The sequence below is a fragment of the Coenobita brevimanus genome, chromosome 30 (assembly GCF_032717465.1).
Source record: "Coenobita brevimanus isolate Jiangsu-jjx chromosome 30, ASM3271746v2, whole genome shotgun sequence".
In the NCBI taxonomy this organism is placed as follows: Eukaryota; Metazoa; Arthropoda; class Malacostraca; order Decapoda; family Coenobitidae; genus Coenobita; species Coenobita brevimanus.
The window spans coordinates 2,390,194-2,417,235 of record NC_136983.1 but is presented as its reverse complement, the minus strand read 5'-3'; the positions used below and the strand labels follow the sequence as shown (position 1 = coordinate 2,417,235).

At 40.1% G+C, this 27,042-nt stretch overlaps 1 protein-coding gene across 1 annotated transcript in view; it reads left to right on the top strand.

The window, feature by feature from the left end:
* The first annotated feature begins 1,188 nt into the window (after nt 1-1,188).
* Nucleotides 1,189-27,042, top strand: part of LOC145395167 (USP6 N-terminal-like protein) — a 57,288-nt gene continuing 31,434 nt past the window's right edge. The window contains exons 1-6 of the mRNA XM_080268862.1: nt 1,189-1,232; nt 17,291-17,447; nt 19,469-19,700; nt 21,905-22,040; nt 23,797-23,940; nt 26,161-26,321. Coding sequence (XP_080124988.1) covers nt 1,223-1,232; nt 17,291-17,447; nt 19,469-19,700; nt 21,905-22,040; nt 23,797-23,940; nt 26,161-26,321 — 840 coding nt within the window. The 5' untranslated portion in view covers nt 1,189-1,222. The remainder of the gene's footprint in view (nt 1,233-17,290; nt 17,448-19,468; nt 19,701-21,904; nt 22,041-23,796; nt 23,941-26,160; nt 26,322-27,042) is intronic.

The window sequence follows — 27,042 nt, the reverse complement described above, 5'->3', positions numbered from 1 at the left end:
GAAAAAGTAATAGGCTAGCCAAAGACTGAGAGTCTGCAAAAGCTTATCCTCTGCAAAGAAATTGAGAAGAAAATCAAAGCCAAAGAAAAGTCTTTTAGAGGTGCTGTGTTACACTGTGTTAAGACTGGCCAATGACAGAGGGAATAACAGAATGAGGAAGGCAGTTTCTGAGTTGACCATTTGTGTGCATGACTTACCTACCATGGATTATAAATTAACCATTTCATTAAATATTTGGCTAAAAGGGGTGGAAGTATGTAATTCATCTGGTGCTGTGCCATCAGTAATGGGGAAGAGATGAAAGCAGAGGGTTCACAAGAAAAGTGTATGTCGTACCGGTACAGTATTTGTAAGTGCATGCAAGCAGTTTGTATGGCAGTTGTCTGAACGATTCATTGAGATACAGTATGCACTAATGTGAGGTTTTACAGTCAGAGCTCATCATGGCACGGAGTGATAGCTCTGTAATGAAAGAATGGTGTGCTGTATGAAATAAGTGAAATTTTTCCATATTATAAAAAGGAAGAATTATCTCATGTACCGGTAATTCTTTGGAAGGAACCATCTTTGCAGGCTTACCACTTTGGGTTACTGCCTTAAAAAAAAAAAAAAATGTATATGCAAATAAGATAGCTGTATATATTTGTATGCTGTAATACAATGCTGTGTAAAATGTATACAGTATGTAATTGTAACATGCAATATAGCAATAGAGTAATTCCTAACATAGTGTACAGGCAGTCCTCATTATAAGTATGGTAAGGGATATACTCCAAAATATCACTACTTAACCTTTACACTTGGTATTGTAAATTTTTGTAGGTAGCAGTGGAATATTAATAGACAACATTTTATTATCTGTGAACTTACTTAAAAAACAAAAGGGAATATTCCAAGAAAGCTGACTTTCTAATGGAGAATATAAAAAAAAGTGTCAAAAAGATCAACATAATGAGGAATATAAAAAATAAATGTGTATTCTTAAGGTGCAAAATACTGAGAAAAATAAATGAAAGGACATCAGAATATACAGCTTGTGATGAGGCCTTACTGTGTCTTACTATATTGCGGGCTTATTAACCTACCAAGCCCATTGTTACCCAGTGAAGCATGAGCCAGTGTACAGTAACCCAGGCTAACCACTGAGTGGGGTGTTGCAGGTTCTGATGTGATGGCTGCACTGGTGCTCGCAAGTTGACGACTCAAATGCAACACAAGCAACATGGATGCTGGTAAGGTTGCCATTTTGTGTCACCTAACAATTTTGGTGTGCAGACATTCATTGCCTCACCCTTGTGTATTTATTTATTTATTTATTTTAATTGTGGCTTTGGGAAGTTTCTTTATTACTGTATATCTTTTCTGTTTGCATAGCTGTGGTTGCCCAACACTTTGGCGTACGTTGAGTTTCTTGTCTTTAGATGGGAATAAGAGATTATATGCACAAATGAGGCTTGGGATGTTGATGGTGATAATGATGATGTATTTGTATTTGTCTGGACATTATGGTGCTTACATTCTTTTTAGCTTCCTTTCCCATTTGTTTGGTGTTCTTACAATATTATTATTATTATTATTGTTATTATTACTATTACTAATGGTGTTATATTTATCATTATTAGTATTACTATTTTTATTGTTATTATTATTAAGGTGGCAGTAAGTCATTTTTAGTTGGAGAAGATATTTGGAATGAGGATGATTGATTGAAATATATATTGATGATGTATTTATGGGGACTTTACTTTTTATTTGTGCTTTTTGCCTTATTATATTAACCTCTTGTTTTTAGATAGGCTTAAGGGTTGAGACAATGAGGTCGATGCTTGTGTGGGATTATTTGTGCTTCGATTCACCGGGTTTTGTTTAAGTAGCCTTTTGGAATGTAAATATATTGTTGTTTTGTGTGAAGTTCTTGAGCTTTAATTGTTTTTATGTTCAGCTTTTTTTAACATATTTATTTATTTATTTATTTTTAGCAGAATTGCCAAGCCAGTTATTCTTTAACTTCCTTCACGGGTTCTGCTTTAGTTATCTTGTCTCCAAATTCAAACTCTAAATTGAAACCCAAGGCCAGAGGGAAGGGATGGCATCAGTATGGTTTATGGCCACAAACCACTTAAATCCAGGTTTTGTCCTTTTTCGTTTATTTTTGCTGCCACTAAAGTACAGAACTGTATTATATTCAGCTTCGGAAAGGCCTCTCCTATTGAAGGGGGTTAATGAAGCTATACCCAACTCCTCCATTTTGTGAAGTCAGTCCCAAGGTTAGTAAAGTTGTCAGGAGATTGCAAGAGTGATATAAAAAGTGCATCCCTGGGTTCACTGGGTGGGGGGGGGGGAAGGAATGAAAAGTCACCCATGGTAATTTTTGTGCCAAACCATGGTACTCCCATAATTGCTTTTGTTGCCATTATTGGTTAAAAAAAAAAAAAAAAATGAAAAGCCAACACTACTCCCATAGCCAGCTTCTTAAAAAAAAAAAAAAAAAAAATCTTTAGCTAGGTTTTTTGCATCTGTTCCAGTGTTTGCCGACCTATTTTGCTTAATCATTAAAAAAAAAGAAAAAAAAGTATAAGCTAATGCATGCTCAGTTGGCTAACATCAAAAAGGTGTCAGCATACTAGTCACTTATAGCAGTCACACTATTTGTTTATGTGTTCTTGTTTCAGCTTGGACTCTGTTTTTCTAGGTAGCTATTTTTCATCAACGCCATTGTTTGTCAGTCACATTTTAGTTAATTATCAACCCCATTAATTTGGTGGGAATTAGGGTTGAGATGATGGTGATTGATGATGTATATTTGATTATCAGGCTAATTATTTTCACGTTCTTTTGTACCTTTAATAGTTAGCAATGTTCGTTTGTTTATCAGGCTAATTACTTTCTTGTTCATTTGTACATTTACTAGATATATCAGCTGTCCAGATGAAGCAGTAGTGTACAGTGTTGTATGTACAATACAGTACAGTACATGTAGTGCATTTTGTAGCTAAGTACTTAACCGATTGTCCAGGGGATGTCCTTTGCGTTATAATTTTCATGCAGACTCCAAATTATTATATTGAGCTTACAGTCATCAAATTTATGGGGGTAGATATAGCCAGTTAACCTCAAGAATACAAGAAACCTTTCCTAAGTTGAATAAAATAATTTAGTAGCAAAAAAGAATAAACAAGAAAGAAAGGTTGCTGGTTATTTAAAAAATGTGAAAAGAAATAGGTAAGTTTCCTGGTGTAGAGGAAACCATGTGACTCTACACTGAGTGACAAGCCAAGTGGTTTCCTGTACACCAGGAAGCCATTTGCTTCGCAGGGTGGTAACCATTTTACCAGATTATGGCGCCTGGTGGTTTAGTGGGTAATTAGGGTGCTCCAATCGGATTGAGCCAGTGAAGGTTTATATCTAAGGGGTGGTTGGGGTTTATTGCTCACGTAATGCCACTCAGGGATGAGTGAGGCTGGTCACTCTCATCTTAAATGTCAGGACCAACTTTCCTAGCTCCAGGCTCCTATGCTCCTCGTGGGGCAACGTAGGATTGGATGATGGATGAATGAATAATAATAATAATAATAATACAGTAATAACAACAACATTGACAAAAACAAGAAAACTTCCCGCAGGGATGTAGGACGTTTTAATGAAAAACACAGTCTCTGGGTGATTGTGAAACTGGGGCTTGACATTTGTTATTTCATGACCAAGGGTCTCATATGCCTGGAGATAGTAATGCTTGAACCATTTTATATGTATCTTTGTGTTAACAGCCATTCTCTTAAATATTTTCATATTTAACTACTGTACAGTTATTTTACTTTTGATTTTACGACACAGCAATTAACAGTACAGTACAGTATCTGGAGTAGGATGTTGTGTGCATGAGCGGCTTCTTTCCAGCTGCAAATAGAAGTACGGTAATAGCCATATTCTTAAAACTATGAGTGTGTGTGTGTATTGAAGATGTATGTAAGACCTCAGATATCAATGGCCAGTTGTGGAGTACATATTATTATAGTGTAAGCTTGTATGCCATGTAGCAGAACACATTTGGCAGTGAGGTAGGAAGGGAGAACACAGTATATTTTCACTATACAGTATTTAGCAGAAATGACCTTTAAAAATTTAGGACTTGCTTTCCTCTTTGCAGGCTTGATTCTAAGGATGTGGCTGTAAGTGTTCTGTATTCAAAATGGGGCTGAAGTGTAGGTAGTCCCACAGAATTTGATGGTCAGTGTGGAATTTTTTTTAGAACTGGATGTGCTTTGCCTTTATACTACATTATGAAACTGTCAGCAATGAGTTAGGCAGAAAATTGGTCATCCTTGTGTCTCAGAAATGAAGAGAAAATGTAATAATTGTGGGTTTATCAATCCTTTTGCCATTATCAGTTATAAGAATACAGTAGAACCTTAGCAACTCAGTATGATTGGGACTAAAGCTTGCTGAAATAATTATTTTGCCAAATTATCTAGTATATAGAATTCTCCTCATATACTGTAAGTTTACATAATAACCAAATATGATGGGTATCACAGAATTGTAAACATACATACCTCACCCTGCGGAATCTGGCAAACTTAAGAACTATAGGATGCAGCATTGATAAGGTTCTACTTTTTGGTGAAAAGCTGATTGGTAACGTAAGTATAAGATGCTTTAGCTAGTGACATAAGTAAAAGATGCTTCATCTTGACCATTCTTCCTCCCCCCAATAGCGCACAGAAACCAGGAAATCCGGAAGATGCTCAACCCGGACTCCCGTTCCCTCATGGGTAAACATGACTCTAGCTCTCTGCATCTTAACTCAAATATCCCCCCTCCCGCCTCTCCTACATCCTTGTTCCCAGAGCCATATTCTCAAGGTCTTGACCTTCTCATGATTTAATCAACTCTGATATTTATTCCGGTTAAAGTTAGATGATTATATTCATTTGAGAGTAACCTATAGGAGTCTGAGTGTTTAGATTTTGTTCAGGATTGAGTCATTGAAAATATGGCTCCCAAGATGCTTGCCAGAGTGTCTGAGGAAGAGATCAGTCATGGTAGCCTTTTCACTTTGACAAAACCTTTTATTTGAGATTTTGCTGTATTAACAGAAAAATTGACATCCACGCTTGGTGTCTCCTTATAATATCTGTTTTGCATCTAGACTCAAGAACAGATGTCACTTGTATGTAAACAGATGAGTCATTTGTACACACTCCTAAACTAATTGTTGTTTAACCCCTTGAATCTGGGTGGTCATTTTTAGTTATTGTTGCTGCTGCACTACTTGTCAACAAATGGGTTGGTGGAGGGTTAGTGCCCCTTCCTGTAAAACATCTAACTCAGAGATAAACGGTCGCCCTTTACAGGATTATGGCGTCAGGCTATAGATAAATAAACCGTTGCTGCTGCCAGATGATTTTATTCAACTTAGTAAAGGCTTCATACAGGCGAACTATCCTATATGAGTGACCATTTTGCTAATGTCTTATATGGTCATAACAGTCTAGCACCCTTTATTCAGTAGACAATCCCCAGTTTCACTTACATGATCACTATGACCCCTTACGAAGCACAGTGTTTCAATATATGATCACCAGTTTTATGTATATGATTGCTATGTTCCCTGCATTTGATATATGATCGGTTGTTGTGAAATTGGATTTCCAGGAATGTAACATGATGATCGTATAGCCAGAGTGGCCAATATTGAAGCCCCTGTATCCTAGTCAGTTAAGGAAGCTCACTAATACCTTTTCCTGAGTGATTTGTTTTGCTTATTACTCCTTACCATCCTCTTCAGTGTTATATAAACCCTTCTGATATCACTACACCTTGCATAGATATCATACACATGCATATCAGCCAGCCATATCCAGGAATAAATCATTAAGGAAGAGATGCTAGGGCCCTCCTTAACTGATGAGAATATGAGTCAAGGAGTTTATGCAGGCTGTATCTAACCCATCTAGTAAAAAAAAAAAATAAGAAACAGTACAAAGCTAAATAACATGATCATGACATTGAGAATAAAATGAAGAAGATATCTCTAGTACAATGACAATTTTTTTTTTTTTTTTTTTTTTTTTTTCCCACCAGATGATTATATTCAGCTTAGGAAGGATGTTTGATGCTGATGGAGCTAGAAATAAACTCTGCTATCACTTTTGCATTGAGATATTTTTCTTTTAAGCTGAATTAAATCCCCTGAATTAGCAAGAAGAAATTAAAGTGGAAGTCACTAGATTCTAAGGATTAAGAATTATATGCATATACAGTATATATATATATATATATATATATACACTGTACAGGTGGTCCCCTGCTTATGATCGGGTTACATTCCAAGAAACCAAATTTTTCTTAAGTGAGAAATGCATTTAATACACCGAACATTATAGCCTAGCCTAGCCTACCTTAAACGTGCTTAGAACACTTACATTAGCCTACAGATGGACAAAATCATTAACCCAAAGCCACTTTTATAATCAGGAGTTGAATATCTCATGTAATTAATTGAATACTGTACTGTAATGATATTGTCGATTGTGAAAGTCCAGGGTCACGTATGATGGCCATTATGGGCTCGGTCCTTCTGGCCATGAGTCATTTAGGGCATATCATCCAAATAGGTTGTATTGTGTTGTTTAGGCCGTTAGGCAATTCGGCCCTTTGCCAATTTGGACATTATGGCCTAAATGACTTATGGCCAAAAGAACCAGGACCCTATATGCGTGCTGCCTTCATGCTGGGCAGTTATCTTGAGTTTCATCACAAGAGTAATTGTCATCCTCCTATTCTCACAAGTAGCAGGAGAGACAGGTGGGCATTTCATAGACATGATGGATGCACAAAACACAACATAGATACAGGGGAGTATCCAAAAAAATGCTGGCAGCACAGAACACTGTAGAGCATCAGAGCATTGATTACTCTAGCGAATGCCCGGGCAGACTTGAACTCAGTTTGCTGCCACTGCCTAATATCATGAGAGAGTGAATGTAGGGAAGAGTAAAGTGATGGTCTTTGAGAGAGGTGAAGTCAGTGAATGTACAGCGAGGTTGGATGGTGAGGAATTGGAAAATGTGAGTACGTTTAAGTACTTGGGTAGTATGATGAGTAAGGATGGAGGTTTGGAGGGTGAAGTGCTTGAAAGGGTACAGCAGGGAAGAAAGGTTGCTGGTTCTTTGAAAGCAGTGATAAGAAACAGGGAAGTGAGCATGGAAGTGAAAAAGTTACTACATGACAGTATTGTGATACCAACTCTAACGTATGGAAGTGAAGCTTGGACGTTGTTGGAAGGACACAAGTCAAGAGTGAGAGCAGTGGAAATGAGTTATTTAAGAGGAGCCTGTGGAGTCACATGGAGAGACAGGCTGACGAATAAGGATATAAAGGAGCATTGTGGTGTTGATGTGGATGTGATAGGAAGCGTTATGAGGAACACACTGAGGTGGTTTGGCCATGTGGAGAGGATGGAGGGTGAAAGACTGACGAAGAGAGTGTATGTGAGTGAGGTGGAGGGGAAAGAGGGAGGGGGAGGCCGAGGATGAGATGGAGAGATGGGGTGGAGAGGTATATGAGAGAGGGGGGTGTGAGTTGGGAGCAGGGGAGTGAAATGGCGGGGGACAGGGCGACTTGGAGGCGATTTGTTTGTGGCCACCCCAAGCGGGATTGAGGCGTCTGGCAATAGATAGATAGATAGATAGTATTGTACTGCATATCACTAGCCCAGGAATATATCAAAATTCAAATTTCGAAGTACGGTTTCTACCATCGTAAAACTGAAAATTCGTAAGTTGATTTCATAAAATGGGGACTGCCTATATATATAAAGTCATTTGTCATCACCTCCATATATTACTGTAAAACACACACACACACACACACACACACACACACACACACACACACACACACACACACACAAAGGAGTTTTATGGAATAACTTGTTGACATCCCTGTACATTATAAAGAAAGATTTGTTAGTTTTATTAAATCATTTGTTGTTATCCCTGTACAAAGAAAATTATGACCAGCTGGTCGTTCGTCCATGTAAAGAATCACCTAGATGTTCAGTTATGGCGTGTGTACTGTCTGTGTTATAGTCTTGCCCAAAGCATTGGGCTTGACACTGTGCAGTAAGTAGATATGGGATAGCTTTTGCTGTTGTCACACATCTGTCATCTGCTGAGCCATTGAAAGCAGGTGCATGTTGTAGTAGCCTCAGACTCATTGAATGTAAACCCAGCAGACTGCAGGCCGAAGTTGTCTAGAAGTAGTCCACCATCTTCCCCAAAAAGGATAGAGATGGTGTTGAGGAAATTAACCCACCGACTCCCGTTGACGTATATAAAAGTCCACACATTTTGTCACTGACTCCCATTGACTTATATAAACACTGCAATTGCAAGGTCTGTCATTTGCACATTTTTCAAATTTCGTGCGTGATTTTTGGTATGTATACACGGGACACCTTCCTCTACAAGATGCCAGGCAGGGACAATGCCTTACCCCACATGACCTCCCCCCCTCCACACCATTGTCTTGGCAATTCACCTGTTACCAGTGACCTGGCCAGTAAAGACATGTCGTGCCACGGTACGAAATTCAAGGCCAGAGTGATTCCCCAATCAATGATAATGTGGAGGACAAAGTTTACCGGGCATTAGAGGAAGAAACAGTCAGAAATTATTATCAGGTAATGTCGCCAAAAAAGGTCAGGTATGTTGATGTGTTTGGTGAGTGTAACAGTGCTTATATTGCCTATATTACTGTATGAAAACCAATATACTCTCGTACTACATATAAATTCGTACCAAATAAATAAATAAATACCGTTTATGAGTGGTGTGGAATAGTTACCCTCCCATAGAACTCGTTTTCTTTGGAGCCAGCCTGATTGAAAACACACTAAGGTAAGGGGTACTGCTACCTGTATCCAGTATTTTAAACCTCAGGTGAGCGATTTCTCTATGAATTTTCGATGTTTCTCACCAAAAGCGGAGGCTTGAGCCAAAAAATATTTTTTTTCCAAAATTGGTCGGGATTGGGGGGGTCAGTGGTGGAAAATTGGTCAGGACGGGGCGGGTCAAGGGTAACCAGGCAGGGAAACCACCTGGCTTCGTTGGTGCCACTGTGAGAAGGCATCCTCTTTCGGTGTCAGATAGGTGGTTAAAGTGATCTGCTGTCTGAAGGGATCCAAATTTTATCCCAAAATAGGGTGGGGGACAGTTTGATTTGAATTCCATGAAAATGGACTTTACTATTCATCCACAAGACCCAATGATATGTCATAAAAACACTTAATACCATTACACAAGTCCTGAAGGAGACATCCCTAGCATGTACTTAATCTGGAGTATAGGTATTATTTACAAAGTGGTGACATGTAGATGTGCAAGTCATATAGGTAATTACTGTACTTGGCTTCTGAAAACAGACATCAAAATCTGAAACACACACACACACACACACACACACACACACACACACACACACACACATACACAGTCAGTTACATAACTCCATCAGGACAGTGACAGCCTTTTATTTTAATATATTATTACAGTTATATTAAATTGGCAGAAACTGAACTCTGGGGTTAGGGGGGAGGCGGTGCCTGAATCATTAGAGAGGCGGCCTGCGGTCCTAATGGACCCAGGATCAAATCCCTGCTGGGGCAGGGAACAGTTTAAGGATTTGAATTTCCCAAAAGCAGACTTTCCTGATCTACCAGATGACCCGCCAAAATGTCGCAAAAATACCCCCGCTAATACCAATACAGTACACCAGTCCTGTATGAGACAGCCCTAGCATGTATTCAATATGGATGATGGGTTTTAGCGCCAAAGTGGTGACATGTGGAGGTGTAGGAGGACTACTGGGCCTTGGTATAGGTCACTGCCCCCAAGACATAGGCCCTGAAGCCTTTACCCAAGAGTCGGACCAAAAAAAAAAAAAAAAAAAACTTTCATTAATCCCTTCATTACTGGGGTGCTTTTCATTGCTGAATAAAATCTGGTGACAACAAAAATATACTGTAGTTGGAAATGATGTCCATGGGTAGGAGTTGAAATGTATGGGTGTCCTATACTCTTTTCACCTTAACTTGTCCTAGAATTGTCATCAGTCTACCTTGGAAAGCATAGTCAGAACAATAGATATATGCTGGAATATGATGCTAGTTACAAGGAAATGCTGTGGAAGGGATAGAGCCAGAGTGCCCCCCCCCCCCTCCAAGAGTGATCCATGTGAAATATGCTGGAAAAGAATGAAAATCTGGGCCAAGTTAAGGTGAACTATAGTAATACCTGGGATCATACAACACATGGACATCCTCGCAGTTCTTGGGATAAAGCAGCCATAAAATTCACAAGAATTTTCCCCTTCACTCTGGTGACCTATGTATATTATTTATTTTATTTTTAGACAGTTTTATTAAGTTTGGGTGAGACTTTCTGCCATCATTAACCTCTTCACAGGTGGAGTCTTGGATACAGTAGATTGTGTAATGGTGTCTTGATGACAAAAAAAAAGTTTGTTTACCAAAAGGCAGCCACAAATGAGGTTGGCATATGCTCGATCATGCACAAGCTGAGTTGCTTAGTCTAGCACTCACTCAGGCCCTCGCTGTGCAAGTGAACGAAACATGGAGACTTTGGAGAAAGGTCATCATGGCTTGTGAGGCATTGTTGTAACTGGAGATAGGAAGCAATGCACACACTCCTTAGCACTCTGAATATGAGTTGATCCCCTTGTCACATTTTTATTGCATGTGTGATATTGAAACTTGCTTGAAGCCTTCCCTGTAGGCTGTGTGCAAATGAGGAACAGTTGATTGAAAAGGACATTATTTTGCTAAAGAATTCGTTAACAGTGCTTGAAAATGGCTCGTTAGGTGACAGAAGAGTGACCACTTTAGCATAAGTTGTCCAGCTATTCTCTGCTACACAGTCTCTTGGCAAACAAAGTTGTAACCTCACACAACCACTGATCCCTACCGTGGCAAGCTATCAACTCCCCACAACACTGTTTAAATATATGGTTCTTGGTTTTATAATTTCAGCATCTTATATTGTTTCAGGAACTGCTCAAGAACTGTGCCTGTGCTGAGCCTGCTTGTTTATTTATATATACATGTTGGTCATGTGCTTGTCTTGTATATGTAGAGATTTTGTTTGGGTACTTAATTTTCATCCACTCCATTACAGACTTCAAGCTGTCCTAGTTATAAGTCAGAGATGGGTTTCAGTGTAATTTTTTTTTTTTTTTTTAATTGGCACTGTCAATTTTGGAAACTGAAGGAAATTAGATAGCAACTGAGCGATAATAGGCATTCCTTAAGTAATTATTTTGGACTTATTGTAAGAAAGAACATAAAAAGCAAAGGAGATTTTTATTGAGGATGTAATGTATATGCTTTGACCCTAAAGTACCTCTGCTTTGTTGAGACCTGTTTATGGTGCACAGTTGTGATTTTGGTTGGACAGTTAAGTATTATCCACCCCACTACTGACCACAGGCAGCCCTAGTGATAAGGATGGTCTCCAAAATATCACTTTTTTTTTTTTTTTTTTTAATACAATTGGTAATTATTATATTAATTAGTTAGTGGTGGGACTACAATAGGCAATTTTTCTGTAGTTTATTCTTTCCTCAGTAGCAAAAAAGAACATAAACAAGGTAGCTTATAGCAAGGACTTGTTAAACATTTTTTTACTTCTTGTTTTTGTTGTTACTAGAAAATATAATGAATAATAATGATAAACACATTAAGCATATTTTGAAAAACTGTGCCACGTGTAGTGTAGTGATTTGATGAACTCTTAGATACAAGAAGGCACTCTTGAGCTGATTAAAATCATCTGGTGGTATTAAGATATAATAGTTAAGATTTTTGTTATGGTTAGAGTTAGTTGAAACTTTTTTTAATCCACATATTAAGAGAATCATTGGCAGTAGCAAGAATAGAGTAAGTAATCAAGCTTTGTCAGGGAGTTGTTTTCAGTCCTAGGATTGCATTCCGTGTTAAAATCATCTTGGTTAGTCTGAATGAAGGAGGTTTATGCCTAGCAGCTGAGCTGCCCAGTTATATTGGTGACACAACATGAAGGCATCCCATTTCAGAGTTGTTTTCAGTCCTAGGATTGCATTCCCTGTTAAAATCATCTTGGTTAGTCTGAATGAAGGAGGTTTATGCCCAGCAGCTGAGCTGCCCAGTTATATTGGTGACACAACATGAAGGCATCCCATTTCAGCATCTTAGACTTTCCTAATTAGGTTGGGGCACCCACCATCTACTCGCTTTATGTAATGATGCATTCCCAAGGTAACTCTACTCATTGGCAAACCATGAAACCTTTTTAGTTTATTCAGGCTGACACTCAAAAATTCTGTTTACCTGGTGCTGGAAAAGAATGCCATCATGTGGTGACTTTGATGTAACTGATTGGTCCCACTGTCTGGTTATACAAATACCCCTCAACTCTCAACCCTCTCCCTATCCCATGAATGGAGGATAGTGGATTGCAGGAAATGGACAGCTTCAGCCTGCAGTCCATTGGGTTCATGCCCAGATGAGCTTGGGGAGACGACAGATAAAACAAAAGCAAATTCGTAGAAAAAAAAATTGCATTCAGAAGTTTTAAAAATATCATCATTACTCCATAGGTTAAAATACAGTAGATGTACAGTATTTTGCTGTATTATTAAATTAACACCCAAAACATTTTATATGGGAGTATGATACAGTATGGTACCATTATCAAGTGCCTTGCTGTGATTTTGGGGTTGGATTATCAATAATCTCGCAGTGTGCATAACTTTGTCAGTTTATTTACACTATCAGTAATACCATAATGTGTTTGGTAAAGTGGCATGCCTCTGATGCTGCAGATGATAACACAAATTGGTTAACTTTATCATATGTTATTCCGTTCTTGCTACTGCCAGATATTATTTAGTTTAAGCAATTAGAAATGTTATTAATTCTTTTATTAGAACTGTGTATCTTTCTTATTGCTGCTGCTGCCAGACAATTTTATTCAGATTACCAGTGATGCCCTCTTTTAGGGATGGGGCAAGTTTTTTTTTTTTTTTTTTTTTTAAGGACAGTCACTAGTAATCCTTTGAGTACAGTACATTGATTTTTTAAATTTATTATTACTACCAGCTAAAACTTTAGTTAAGCTGAGGAGGTACATTCATTGTGAAGGGGTAAGAGACAGCCCCCCCCCCTTAGTAACCATTCAGCACCATAACATCACTTTTTGTTCTATAGTTACTACCAGCAGCCTAGAGCTTAAGGGAGGGCTGTTGTAATGATGTGACATAGCATCTTTAGCATTAATCAGATTATAGAGCAACTATGATATTTGTTTTCAGATTATTTTATTTTATGATGCCTGTTATTCTCACTGGATTTTCTATATTGGTAAATTCAGTGTGCATTTCATTTAGCTGCAAGGCATTTTAGAGAGCATGAAAGCAGAGCTTCTCTTTAAAGCCATGATTTTAGAATAGAGTCATTTTTGTAGAGCATGCAGACAGAGTTGTGTACTTACAGCAGACATAGCAAAATTTGGCAAACCCTAAAATTCTGACAGTCATTTGTGAAACCAATATTGACAGTAAAACCTTTTTGGTTTCCCTACCTAACCTTCTGCATGCACTCTAGTGTGGCATACAGACTGACCACATGCAGTGTTCACAACGGTTCCATAAATGACACTTTGAAATTAGGGACTTGCCGACACCTTATTCAGTTTCATGGCTGTATTGTTAAATCTAAAGTTGTGAAGGGGAAGGTGAACCCTTAATTTTGACATTGTTACTCGTATTAAAACACATGATGGAAATAAAGGAAGTTTGACCCCCCTACCTCAATGTTCACTGTGTGATGTGAACTTTCACTAAAAGGTTTGAGTATCTGAACACAGTAAGCAAACCACATACTGAAAAATATTATAGAAAAAGCTGAAAGCAACCCTCCTTGTTTGTATCTCTATCAGTTATGGTTACTTTATCATATACCAATGTATTGACATAAAGTGCAGCAATCCACAAAAAGGCATACCAACCTTTCCAAGTTGACAGGCTGTGTTCTTACCATACCTGCCTCCATTGTGCTTGGGTGTTCAAGTAGTTTTGGAGGGGATGTACAATGGAATGTAGTATTTATATTTCCTCCCCTCACAAGTGTTTAAAATTGACAATCATAAATTTAGAGCTTATCTACACCTTCATAAACTTTTGATAATATGGCCATCTGTCTCAAAAATACAGCCATAAAACTTTCTGCATGCACAGTGATTGTGGCACTCTTATAGAGTGAATAAATTAGCTTAATTTAAAATAAAATCCATTTCAGTACATTCCAATGTAAACTTTTTTTTTTTTTTTTTTTTTTTTTTTTTTTTATAGCACATTGACAGACCAACCCCTTCAGTTCAGCAATGTGTTTTTTATTGTTATCACAGGATTATAATATTTAAATATAAGGGGAGATTTCTCAGAGTGAGGGGGTTAGAAGCAATGTTCATTAACCCCTTCCTGAGTCTCTCTCTCTCTCTCTCTCTCTCTCTCTCTCTCTCTCTCTCTCTCTCTCTCTCTCTCTCTCTCTCTCTCTCTCTCTCTCGCTCAAACTGAATAAACTCATTGGATAGAAGCAATAATGAAATGCAGGAATATTCTCATACTGAAGGGGTTGTACTGAAGGCCTCAAATGCAAGACAGTGATATGAGTTAATGCTAAGAAATTTGAAGGCTTGAGTGATGGGTGGGGAAAAGCATGATGATGATGATGATTGTTGGGTGAATGGGTTTGTGGACCATTTCATTGGTGGGTCTGTTGATAAATTCACTTATTTTGTTGTCATTTTTCAGCTTATGTACCCCACTCATCCCATTTTGAAACTGTGGGAAATTAGGTTAGAGTGATGATGATGATGATGATGATGATGAAATGCAATTTAGTAATATGGTCCGTGGAGACTACTGGGCATCTCTTCCTTAATTTTTTTTTTTTTATTAATGTTTAAAAGTTGTATTTACTTGTACCAGTATGTTATGTGTAACTTTGTATATTTTCAGGTATGTTATTTCTATTCCTTATATCAATATAATTTCATAAAGAACATACACCTGAGCATATGTAATGTACAAGAGTAAGGTGTTAAGGAGGAGGTACAGTAGTGGGGATTTTTTATTGTTATGTACAGTACAATATTTATATTTTTTAAGTAGCAGCCATGGCTCAGTGGGTTAGAGCGCTCTGACCGAAGGGTCGGGGGTTCGAGTCCACCCAAGGGTAATTGGTAGACACCAGGAAAGACATCTGGGTCATGAAGTGCTACACACTCCAAACCTAAGTCCACTTCCCAGGGGCAACACCTTGGCCTTTATTGAAAAAAAGGGGACAGGGTGTAAAAAAAAAAAAAAGAAGAAGAAAAATCAATGTGTTATGTTGGATGACTAACTTTTTCTTTACAGTATGTGGTGAAAAGACCTTACCATCAATTTCTTGAAACAGATTTACAGTTTTTCTCGTCAAATATTTGGTATGGTAGCCTTAAGGTAGTGTTTAATAAAAATGAACTGCTACGGGCGCGATGCTGAGAAGTCTTGTTGCCAGATCTAAGGGTGCAGCCCCTGATGTTCTGAAGAATAGGCAGACATAAACAGCTCTTGGTGATTGGTGAAGATTTGACAAAAAGATGTATTAGTGTAATAATAGTAATTGTAGCCCCATGTTTATCTGAAATATGAACTCACTGGAATGCAGACTGTATCTGTCCTCAACAAGTTACCATCCTCCATTTGAGGGATAGGGAGGGAATGAGGGACATATGAATAACCAGCAGTGGAACCACCCGCTTATATTGGTGCCACCACGTGAATGTGTTTGTCTCCAGCTCCATATATGAGTGTGAGTGTGGAGAGCAGAGCAGCAAGAGATAATCTTAAGACAGCTTGGGATGAGGTCCTACAAAAATTAACAGAGTTTGGGGGTTGAACAGGGATGCTGCCAGAGATCACTTAGCATGCAGAGCCACATCAGGTAAACAAGGCTAAAAACACAGTAAGCTTGTACAGTGCCATTCAACACAAACTATAGGAGGCATTGCAAAGGCTCAAATGATAGCTGAATAGAGGGGTGACTCATTTTTGCTTGCCATTGTGGTGATAATTCAACCACTTATCTGTTTGTATTGTTCCTGTTCCTGGAAATACCCACCCCATTTATCTTAGTACTGTATAGTGGAGATAAGGGTAGGATAATGGTAACAAATCTGCTTTTGTACCTGCTTGTTTCCTGTTGATTCTATACACCCCATTTAAATATGGTTGTGAGAATAGGGCTTACAGCTGGTGGTCTAGTGGGTTAAGGCTGGATGTGGCCCATAAGCACTGAAGTACTAGGGATGGTTGGAGTTTATTGCTCAAATTATGCTCTTCAGGGGAACATGACTGGTCCCCTCACCTTAATCCCTTCAGCCTTTCTAGTTTACTGTTAATGTTATGATTTTATTCAATTTTGATGGGCTGCCTTCTGGAGAAAGGGTTGTGAGAGCCATAGCTTACTCCCAGTTTGTAAAGTCTCCCCTAAGTTATATAAAAATCTTCTGATGGTACAAGAAGAGAATTTAAAAATCTATCATCACCTTGAAGGGGTTAAATGGTTTAACTGAGTACCAGAACCATTGACCCTTACACAGGTTTGGATGATGAGTGGATAAATGACTAAGGCTAGGGCATTTCTGGTGTTGTCTAGGCAGTGTGTGGTGATGCAGTTTTTATAATGTGGATGAATGAACGGGGTTAGGATGATGATTGGCATTTAGCACGGCAAAGAATTGTGTGGTCATTTTCTGGTATTGTTTAGGCATTGTGTGTTGATGTACTTTTTGTGGTGGTGTATGGGCTAGTCATGAAGAAGTGCCATGGAAAGTATGTAGAGCCATAGCATTGTCTTCTGCCATTGAGCTATGTGAAATAAGCAGCAAAAGATTGAAAATTTGGTTCATGTTAAGGTGAAAAGGGTATAGACGTTTTTAGTCATAGCCACCCCTGATGAACTTACAGGCTTGTGTGGTGGACAGAGTTGAATGGGGAAGAGTGGTGATAGGGAGACATTAAGGCATTTGTAATACAAGCCACTTTGCAAATCTCTTAGAAATCTCTCGGAGTTGTGGACATGCAAGGCTGATCAGGGAATAGTAATTTTAATAAACATTTTTTTTTTTAATCTGTTTATTTTTTATCCAAACCACTTTTATTAATCTGTACTTGTGTGGGTGGTCAGGGTTGAGCGAGGAGGAGTTGGTGGAGAGGGCGCGGGAGGAACGTGCCACCATCGCAGGCCGGTACCAACTGGGCCGGGAGGAGGGGGCCATCATCGACCCCTGGGAGGACCCAAACTACGAGGTTTACCACACCACAGACAGATATGGATTTATACAGTGAGTCTGTTGTTTGTTTGAATGCACGCATGTTCAATCCCAGAGTGGGGTGAAGAACAGTTTGATTATTTGAATTTCATTAAAACAGACTTTACTGATCCACCACATTCAAATTTCATGAAAACAGACTGTACTGGTCATTCTAATTTTGTCGAAACAGACTAGTGTTCTTCCAGAAAACTCACTGACGTGTCATTAACCCCTAAAGTCCGTTCATCATTGATCAGTGTGTTTTAGACCAATAAAATTCGGTCCGAACCACATCGATTTATTAGGAGCCACAGAAAACTGGGAAGAGGTTGCCACACCTCTTTGATGATATAAATGGAACCTTGGTTAGAGTTTATCCTCTGGAGGGGTTAGATATAGCTCTTATTAACTTCTGTACCAGAGAGTTTCCCAAAACCAAATAAAATCACCTTTCACTCCTGCAGCTAAAAGTCCTTGAGCAGGGAGTATACTAAATCCACAGCTGTTTTGTGTAGTAATGACAACAGGCAGGCCATTCACTTACTCCTTTTACCCAAACTTGGCCCATATTTTCGTCCTTTTGCGGCTTATATTATGAAGCTTAGTGACAGACAAAGACATTAATATGGCTCTAAATCCCTCCTATAGCAATTCCCCGTGATTAGCATCATATTCTGGTGTTAATCTCATACAGTATATTCTCAGTAATCTGTTGTAATTCAGCCAGGTCCTGTGCCAAATAACATGAAATGCTTGATATTGCATGTCGGGCTCAACAGTCGGCTTATACCCGAATATTATGATTCTCTCCATCTTGGCCCTCTGTCCTAAAATCATTACCATGAGTAAAAGATGAAACTAAGCATACCAAAACTAGGACATGATCACTGACATGCCATTAGCTTTGCAGTACAATACAGTACACTACCTTGATTGTAGGACGCCAGAGAGTTAATAACAGCACCAGGGTTTTGCTACCGCGTGGTTGGAAGAGCGGAGTTCACAGGTACATCTTCACTGAACAACATTCACTGGCAAGAGTGAGAGCACAGAGGTATTCTCAGCGTGCCAAATGAGGTGCATTTGTGGTAGATTCTGATTGGCTGGTGTGTAGCTGGCATTTTCATTTGCTCCCGAGCTTTGAGAGTTCCCCTAACATTGGTTGACTGTCATTACCAGCCAGTTGAGACACCTCAATGCCAGATACAGTATTGCATTGGACTGCTCGTAATGTCTCTCTCTCTCTCTCTCTCTCTTTTTTTTTTTTTTTTTACTCTGGGCATAGGCTTCACAGCCTGCTCTCAAGGCCCAGTAGTCCTCCTACATACCATACACCTCTGCATGTCACCACTCCGGCGCTAACACCCACCATCCATATTGAATACATGCTAAGGCTGTCTCGTACAGGACTGGTGTATTGGTATTAGCGGGGGTATTTTTACATGTTGGTGGGTCTTCTGGTAGATCAGTAAGGTCTGATTTTGTGAAATTCAAATCCTTAAACTGTTCCCTGCCCCAGCGGGGATTTGACCCTGGGTCCAGTAGGACTACAGGCCACCTCTCTACCGGTTGAGCCACCGCCTGGATGTTGCTTGGTTTAGCCGGATATTGCTTTCATAGAGCCACGATAGCTGTACCGGATATTGCATTAGGCCATATATTATGACAGTGGATAATTGAGAGCTTACTGTACTATGACTCACCATTCAAGATAGACAGATGGTAGTTTTAGGCCAAGTTAGAGCAAAAAGAGTACAGTACTGTATAGTGTAGACTTCAGTAGTTCAGTTTCATCAGGTTAACCATGGGTGCATCTTCAAGGTGTCCACCTGTGGTGTCTGTGACTTTAATTCCCCCTGCACAGAGACTTTTAGCTCTGGGTGTACCAGCAGGAATACACTACAAAAAGATGTTACTATACTATCTACCAATATATATATTTATATGTCTATCTATAGCCAGATACCTTATTTCCATGAGGGGTGGCCACATGCTGAACAAATTAAATGCAAATTAACCATACATCTGATTCCCCCCCTCCCCCCATGCAGTGACACTCGGCTACCCCAGTCCCGGTCAAAGGAAGAAGCAAAGAACCTTGAGGTTGAAGTGTCCCGCCTCCCCAAATGGCTGAAGATGATAAAGTCATGGGACAAATACTGGGGCAAGGAGAAGTTCGTCAAGCGGGTCTACAAAGGAATACCAGACCGAGTGAGGGGCACGGTGTGGTCCAGGATGCTGCTGCTCGACCGCATGAAGGAGGAGCAGAAGGGCAAATACGAGGTGAGGTGAAGTCAGGATTCCAGGGGCTTAAGTGAGGGGTGAATAAACAAGTGTGTAGCCCTTTTTATCGGGCATGATGTTGATCAGTTCTCCTTCCGTCATGTTTTTCTTCTTCCTTGCTTTCTGGACCCTCAATTACCCATATCCTTAGGTGGGAAAAAAGAGGTTGGGATGATAATGTTACAGTGTTTTAGTATTCCTCTTTTGGTATTATGCAAGTGCAGTAAGAGACAAGAGTTGGTTTAGTATTCCACTGTACAGTACAGTATCTGCATCACACTTGGAGCATGTCTTATCACTTTCCTCCCTGATGCCTTCAGTCAAAGAGAATCATCATTGGCCAGAGACATAGCATAGATCTCTTAGTTTAGGAATATTGGCCAGCAGAGGAAAGTGAGAAGTAGAAGAGAACAAATATACCGTTAATATTTATCCAAGACTGGCTGTATAACAAACAGTTATTAGGCCTTAGATTATCTTGGAACTGTTACTGTAGTTCAAGGAATTGGAGCTGGAGTAGATGTTATTCCTTTGCGGTATATTTCTTGTGTGATCATTATGCAGGTGTGAATAATTCGTAAGCTTTTATCCTTATATTGTGTACTGTATATCCATCTGAAACAATTTTGGAAGTAGAAGAGAGAGTATCAGTGTGAGCTCAGTTATTTACATTTTTTTGTATTTCCTATGGGTTCATGTTCAGATGAGCTTGAGGTTGTAGCAGCACAACTGCTGCGGTTGCGCTGATGAGAAATCTACCATACTTATGGTGGTGCTGTGGGTGGAGTGAAGTAGCAGTGTCATCCATCCAGGAACCAAACGTCCTCATATTTTCCTGTAGCTCTTTGTGGGGAAGGACTGTCTGCGGTACCACAAGAGGGTGCCAGTTCCCTACACAGTGTACAAGGTGCTACCCAAAAGTTCCCGAAATTTGAAAGCAGGGCGAAAAGTGTTTGTCATATGGTGTGTGGATGCTAAGTAGCTGTGCACGCACCCTTTATTTATTAGTGAGTCAAGCAGCATTTTGCAGGGTGGATGCCATCACTGCATGAGTTTTTTTTTTTTTTTTTTTTTTTCGGGGTTCGTTTGCGAATTTTGTGATTTAAAAAATGGAGGATGTGAAAGAGCAGCGTGTGTGCATTAGTTTTGTGTGAAACTCAGGAAGAATGTGGCAGAAACTCATAAAATGTTAAAACAAGCATTTTGTGACAAGTATTTGGGGGTTACACAAACCTGTGGCTGATTTAAGTGTTTTAAAAACAGACGAATGTCCACAGATACCAGTGCACATTCTGGTCACTCTTTCACCATTTTGACTTCTGACATTGTGGCCAAAGTTCATGCAACCATCCTAGAAGATCACAGGAAAACAATCCATAGTGTACAGTATGTGACATTGTTAGCCTATTGTATGAAACTTTTCAATGCATTTTGTCTGGCAGTGTGAGGTGAAAATGTCCAGGCAAGTGGCGCACAAACAAATGAGTGCGTTACGATGACAGTGCTCCAGCGCAAACCAGGTTTGGCCTTTTGTGATTTTCTCCCCTTTCTGAAAATGAAAATCCAGCTGAGAACACTAAGATTTGACACCACTGAGGAGCTCCAGGCGAAAATCGCAGAGGGTCCTGAACAAGCTGACGCTCAAGGCCTTCCAGAACGGGTTCCAATTGTGGGAGAAAAGCTGTGATCGATGTCTGCATGCCCAAGGAGACTACTTTGAAGGAGACAGTGTTGATTAGGACTTGACAATTCCCCCCCCCCCCTTCTTTAGTCAAATTCCGGGAACTTTTGGGTAGCACCTCATATACATAGGCGGGTCCTGGCGTACGAGTGGAATATGTCAATGGAGGACTGCTCAGATAGCGGAAACTTGAATAATGGATTGAAAAATAAAAAGGATTATGAAAACTTGTATAACAGAGTGCTGTACATAACTTATGGGGAAAATAGGGTTAGGTTAACTGACCCACCAAGTATGGGTCTAAGTTACCCATTCTCACATAATGTGTTTTTGTATAATGGATGCTCGTATAATGGGACCTGCTTGTACTTTGCTATAACTGTAGGACGGCTCCACAAACCTGGTTGGTTACCTGTGGTCAGGAGGCTTTCTTGGCCAGGCAGACCAAGGTTAAGTATCAATAGAAACAGCCACAGGAGTACATAACTTTTACTGATCTCACTCTGGGCATCTGTTCCCTCAGGAGATGCGAAAGTTGGGGTGCAAGTGGTCGACAGATGTGCGGCAAATTGACTTGGATGTGAACCGCACCTATCGCGACCACTTCATCTTTCGCAAACGCTACGACGAGAAGCAGCAGCAACTCTTTCATGTCCTAGGTGGGTGTGGGGCCCAGTGTCACTTTCTTATCTCTCTCTCCCATCTCCTTTCTCTCCTCCTTAATTAGCTTCATCCATCTTCTCCATTCCCTTTAATCTTCTTTTTGTTGTATATTCTTTCCTTCATCCTTGATTGTCTCTTGTCTTTCTCCCACCTTCTTTCTTCCCTCTTTAACCCATTGGGCATGGGGATCTTTTTCACTTCATTCGTGTCATCATCATTAACTTTCATTATTTTCAGTTTCATGTTCTTTCCTGGTAACATGAGTTAGACTGGTTCATCTGATAGCACTTCTCCATCTTGCACTGTCCTGTGTCAGGCAATGCATATAGATCTGAGGTCAGCACACACCACCTCATCCAGTGTCTTTACTGGTCTACTTCTCCATCAACAGTCCCAAATCGCAAAGTTTTTACACCTGGTCACCCAGCTTCCTGGGTCCATCCTTTCAGAATGTTCAAACCATCTCAATCTTCTCCTTTCTGCTTTCTTCCTGATGTTTTTCCATTTTCAGCTGTTTTGAGTATGATCCACCATCTGGCTTCAGTCTGTGTATCCATTAGTTCATTCCCGTGTTTCGTTCAAGTTTTGATTCATTATCATCATCATCATCCAGACCTCATTTCCCATCCTAAGGCAGGGTGAGGAGTAGCAATGTCCAGACAGCGTAAATATGCCCAATCCAATGGGCCACGTTTCCATTCGCTCACCATTTGAGCCCCTGGAATCCTGGCTGTATCTGATTCTCCAAAAACATTCACCACATTCTGTAGCTTCACATAAACATATCCAATAGAGTCAGTCCGGATGCTGTCACGTTAAAAAGGGGTGCCAAATCCCTGATCATGCGCATCTCCTCACACTGTTCATCCAGCCAGCTCAATCTCTTGTCAGTCCCCTTGCCTCACCAACTTCCAAACCTCTCTTCCTCACACACTAATCCACCATATCCATCCACCTTCTCCGTGGCCTACCTTGCCTCCTCCCTCCTTCAAATCCGCGCAGATATACCTTTTTCATCACTCTGTTATCCATTCTCTCAACATGCCTGTACCATCTCAGTACACTCTCATTGATTCTGGTGTCCACAGACTTCTTCGCTTCCACATCTTTCATGAATCACATTATTTCATATCCTATTTACTCTACTCCATATATATTCCTCAGCAATCCCATGGGATTAAGGCATCTGGCAATAGATAGATTAATTTAATTGGTCAAGTTCACATACATTTGAGCATGGGGCTGCAACAACAACAACAACAACAACAGGAACATCAACAGCAGCAACATCCCTGCTCCTTGCACTTTCATGTGACATCCACCTCCCTGCAAGGTAGTAAAAATTAGATAGGAAAAAGTTATGATTATTCTAAAGAGGTTTAAATATCCATTGTCTTCCCTGATCAGCCTTTAGTGTTAGTCTTTTCCTTCATGCCCTTCTCCCATGTGTCATTATCATCATCATCATTATCTGTCTTATACTGTGTTTCCACTTTGCATGAGTCAGACTGGTTCACATGAATACATCTCCATCATGCTTTACTAAGTATAAGGTCAGTACATACCAGTACATCCCATTTCTTCCTCAGTTTAACTATCAGCCTCAGTCTAACCCTCCTGCAATGGCCCAACACCTTTTTACTTTTATGCCTACTCACCCAACTTCCCTGGTCCATCCTATGACATGTCCACATCATCCCAGTCTCCTCCTTACCACTTCCTTTTCACTAAATTGCTCCTTTTGCATTTCAGTGGCCTACTCAATGTACAACCAAGAGGTGGGATACTGCCAGGGAATGTCACAAATTGCTGCACTACTGCTCATGTACCTCAATGAAGAGGATGCATTCTGGGCACTCTCAGCACTTATGACATCACCAAAATATGCTATGCATGGTTAGTTCACACTCAGTAATGTTTCAGAGGTGTGTGTTTTCATTATCCTAACACAATTTCTCATGTTCACAAGGCATGAGGAGGTCTAGACTAAAGCCTTTTCTTATCTGTTAGGGCATAAATGAGAAAGTTCTCAGTACCCAGCCCCCACCTCATGTAAAATGGGAGGTGTAAGGTTGTTACACACCAGTTAGGTGGTAGTCATGATATTGTTATGCTAGTATAGAGGACTTCCACACACACTCCCCACTCATGCTCTTTCAGTTGCATTTGTAGTTCATAGGATATATGTGACAGCTAAATATGTTAGGAGATGGAAACCCCCATTCTTTGTGTTGGGAAAGGGATGTAGTGACCCCACTGTCTAGCCCTTGTGCTGCATAAATCTTTATATCTTCTTCATCACACGTTGGAGGGAGATGTGGGTTGTAGAAACACAAACACTCATAGCACAATCAGGGACAAAAGATGGCCTGCTGTTCCACTGCATCTGCTTCACACTTATGGCATGTCTGTCATTTTTTATCCCTGACACATCAGGTCAGAGTGTTTCATCTGTGGGCAGAGAAATATACTAAGCCTCTCTTAGTTTGTGAATATTAGCCACCATAGGAAAGTGAAAAGTTGAAGACATGAAGTATTAGGTGAATTCGTATCCTCAGTTGTGCCTCCCAGGGTCAGCAATAGTCAATTATTTACCAGGTCTGTGTGCTGAAGAGGGAAGGCATCTTGTAGTGGCACTGGTGGTGTATAGCTGGGTGGTGGCATTGTCCAGTTAGACAAACGTCCCTCAGCACCCTCCCTATTCCCCCAAAAAGAGAGTGGTGGGCTGCAGGAGAGGGGTAAATTCAGCCTGCAGTCCACTGGGTTCACATTAAGATGAACCTGGGGCTACAGCTACTACTAATACTACTGCCAGCTCTAAGTGTAATTTTGCTTCTTCTCCACCATCCCAATTTGCCTTGGATTAATTGATTTCACCATTAATCACATGAAGCTTCCCCCCCCCCCCCCCCCCATTCGCCACGAGGGTGACTGATCTTGTTCGGTACCCTGTACGAGGCTTCCCACGCATGCTCCCCTCCATTGCTTTTCCAGGGAAAAGCTGCTGTCTTGTGATAATAGCTATGGTGCTTTGTATATTTGTGTCTACGGTATGTGTGTATGTGTGTATAGACCTATGTGTGTAAGACTGAATCTGCCACTGCTTGTGTTTGTAATAAAAATACTGTAATATTAACCAAAAAATATTTGTGAGTAGGTTTATCATAACACAGTGCAGAGAAAGATTATATAAATACAGATTAATTCAGTGTACTTATTAGAAATGTTGAAAGAGCTGTGTTAACATGAATAAACTGAAAAAGACATTGCTTCGATATATGAGGTAAATGAGCAGGATAAACGTGTGCATCTCATGACCCAAGCCAATTGAATGAGCCGAGAGCTTGAGAGGTTTGAGGGACGAGTAAATGGATGTTTGGCATATTTAACAAGGCACTATTTTTATGGTTCCGCTTTTATACCCTCCTTGTTCTTATTCTGGATGCGACTGTGCTATTTATCTGTTGGAAATAAGATTAAGATGGTGGCGGCGGCGATTGTATTTCCATTATCATTACCACCACCGCCTTGATCTCTTTTCCCACCAAAGGATGTGCCAAACTGTGTTCTTTCTGCTTTAAAAAGGCTTAAACATGCCACCTCTCCGTCTTGACTGCAGAGTTATGAGAACAGATTAACACTAGAATATGATGCTGGTCATGCAGAAATTATATTAAATGGGTATAGAGCTGTAGCAGTATCTTATTCTGCCACTGAGCCACATGAAACAAACTACAAAAGGACAAAAATTTGGGCCAAGTTAAGCTTAAAGTAGCATAGTCATATGCTCCTGTCCTGCTGTATTCAGCATCATGTATCCTCACATAACAGAGGTCTTCATCCCAGGGTTCCCAAAGATACAAGAATATGATGTTAGTCATAAAGATATGATATGGAAAGGAGGTAAAACCACAGCATTATCTAGCCACAATGTTATCTTATTCTACCATTGAGGTGTGTGAAATAAGTTGTAGAAGGAATTTTTTGCCAAGTTAAGGTGAAAAGAGTACAATAGTTACATGCTTCCATGCCCTCTGTAACTAGCATCACATCTCCTTGTTTTACAAGGTTCTTCTGTTCCCTCTGTATTCCACATCATGTTTCATCCTTTAACAGGGTTCTTCATCCCGGGGTTCCCAAAGCTGCTGCGCTACCAGCAACACCATGACAAGGTCCTGGAGAAGTTCCTGCCCAAGCTGAAGAAACACCTGGAGCGCAACTGTATTGACTCCGGCCTCTACACACTCAAGTGGTTCTTTCAGTGCTTCCTTGATCGGGTAGGACATTTTAGGTGTATTTTGTGCCATGCATCCATGCTCCAGTCATGAATGCATATTTGTCTTTCTGTCAGAATACTGTCACTTGTACTGAGGTGGACATATTGGACTGATAATTGGCATGCAAATCTGTCTTATTTATAGCCAGATGCCCTAATCCTGGAGGATGTGGTCACAAACAATTTGCCTCTGGATCACCCAGTACTCCACCATCAGTAACCTTCCTTTTCATCCTACACCACCCTCACTTACTCAGTACAGTATATGCCTCTCTGCCTCATCCATGGTCTCCCTTTCCTCCTCTTGCCCTCCACCTCACTCAGTGTGTATACCCTTTCCTAATCAAGTTTATTAACTCCCTTTTCTTCGTTTGGTCAGACCATCCTAGGGCACTTTTAACACTTTCCAGCACATCTTTTCTTCATTTGGTCAAACCATCCTAGGGCACTTTTAACACTTTCCAGCACATCTACATCAACACAACATTCCCGAACTTCCTCACATGTCTGTTTGTCTATCTCTCCACTTCAGGCCTCACACTCCTCTTTGAGAACTCATTTTTGCTCTTCTTACTCATGACTGTGTCCATTCTGCGGAGTCCATACTTTAGTTCCAGATTATACTTTGGGGCAGGATCTTCTCTAGGATTTTTAAAAAGAGGGAGGTGGCCAAGCCGAATTATGAGATAGCTCAAAGACAATTTCATGAGGGAGTCTAGGAG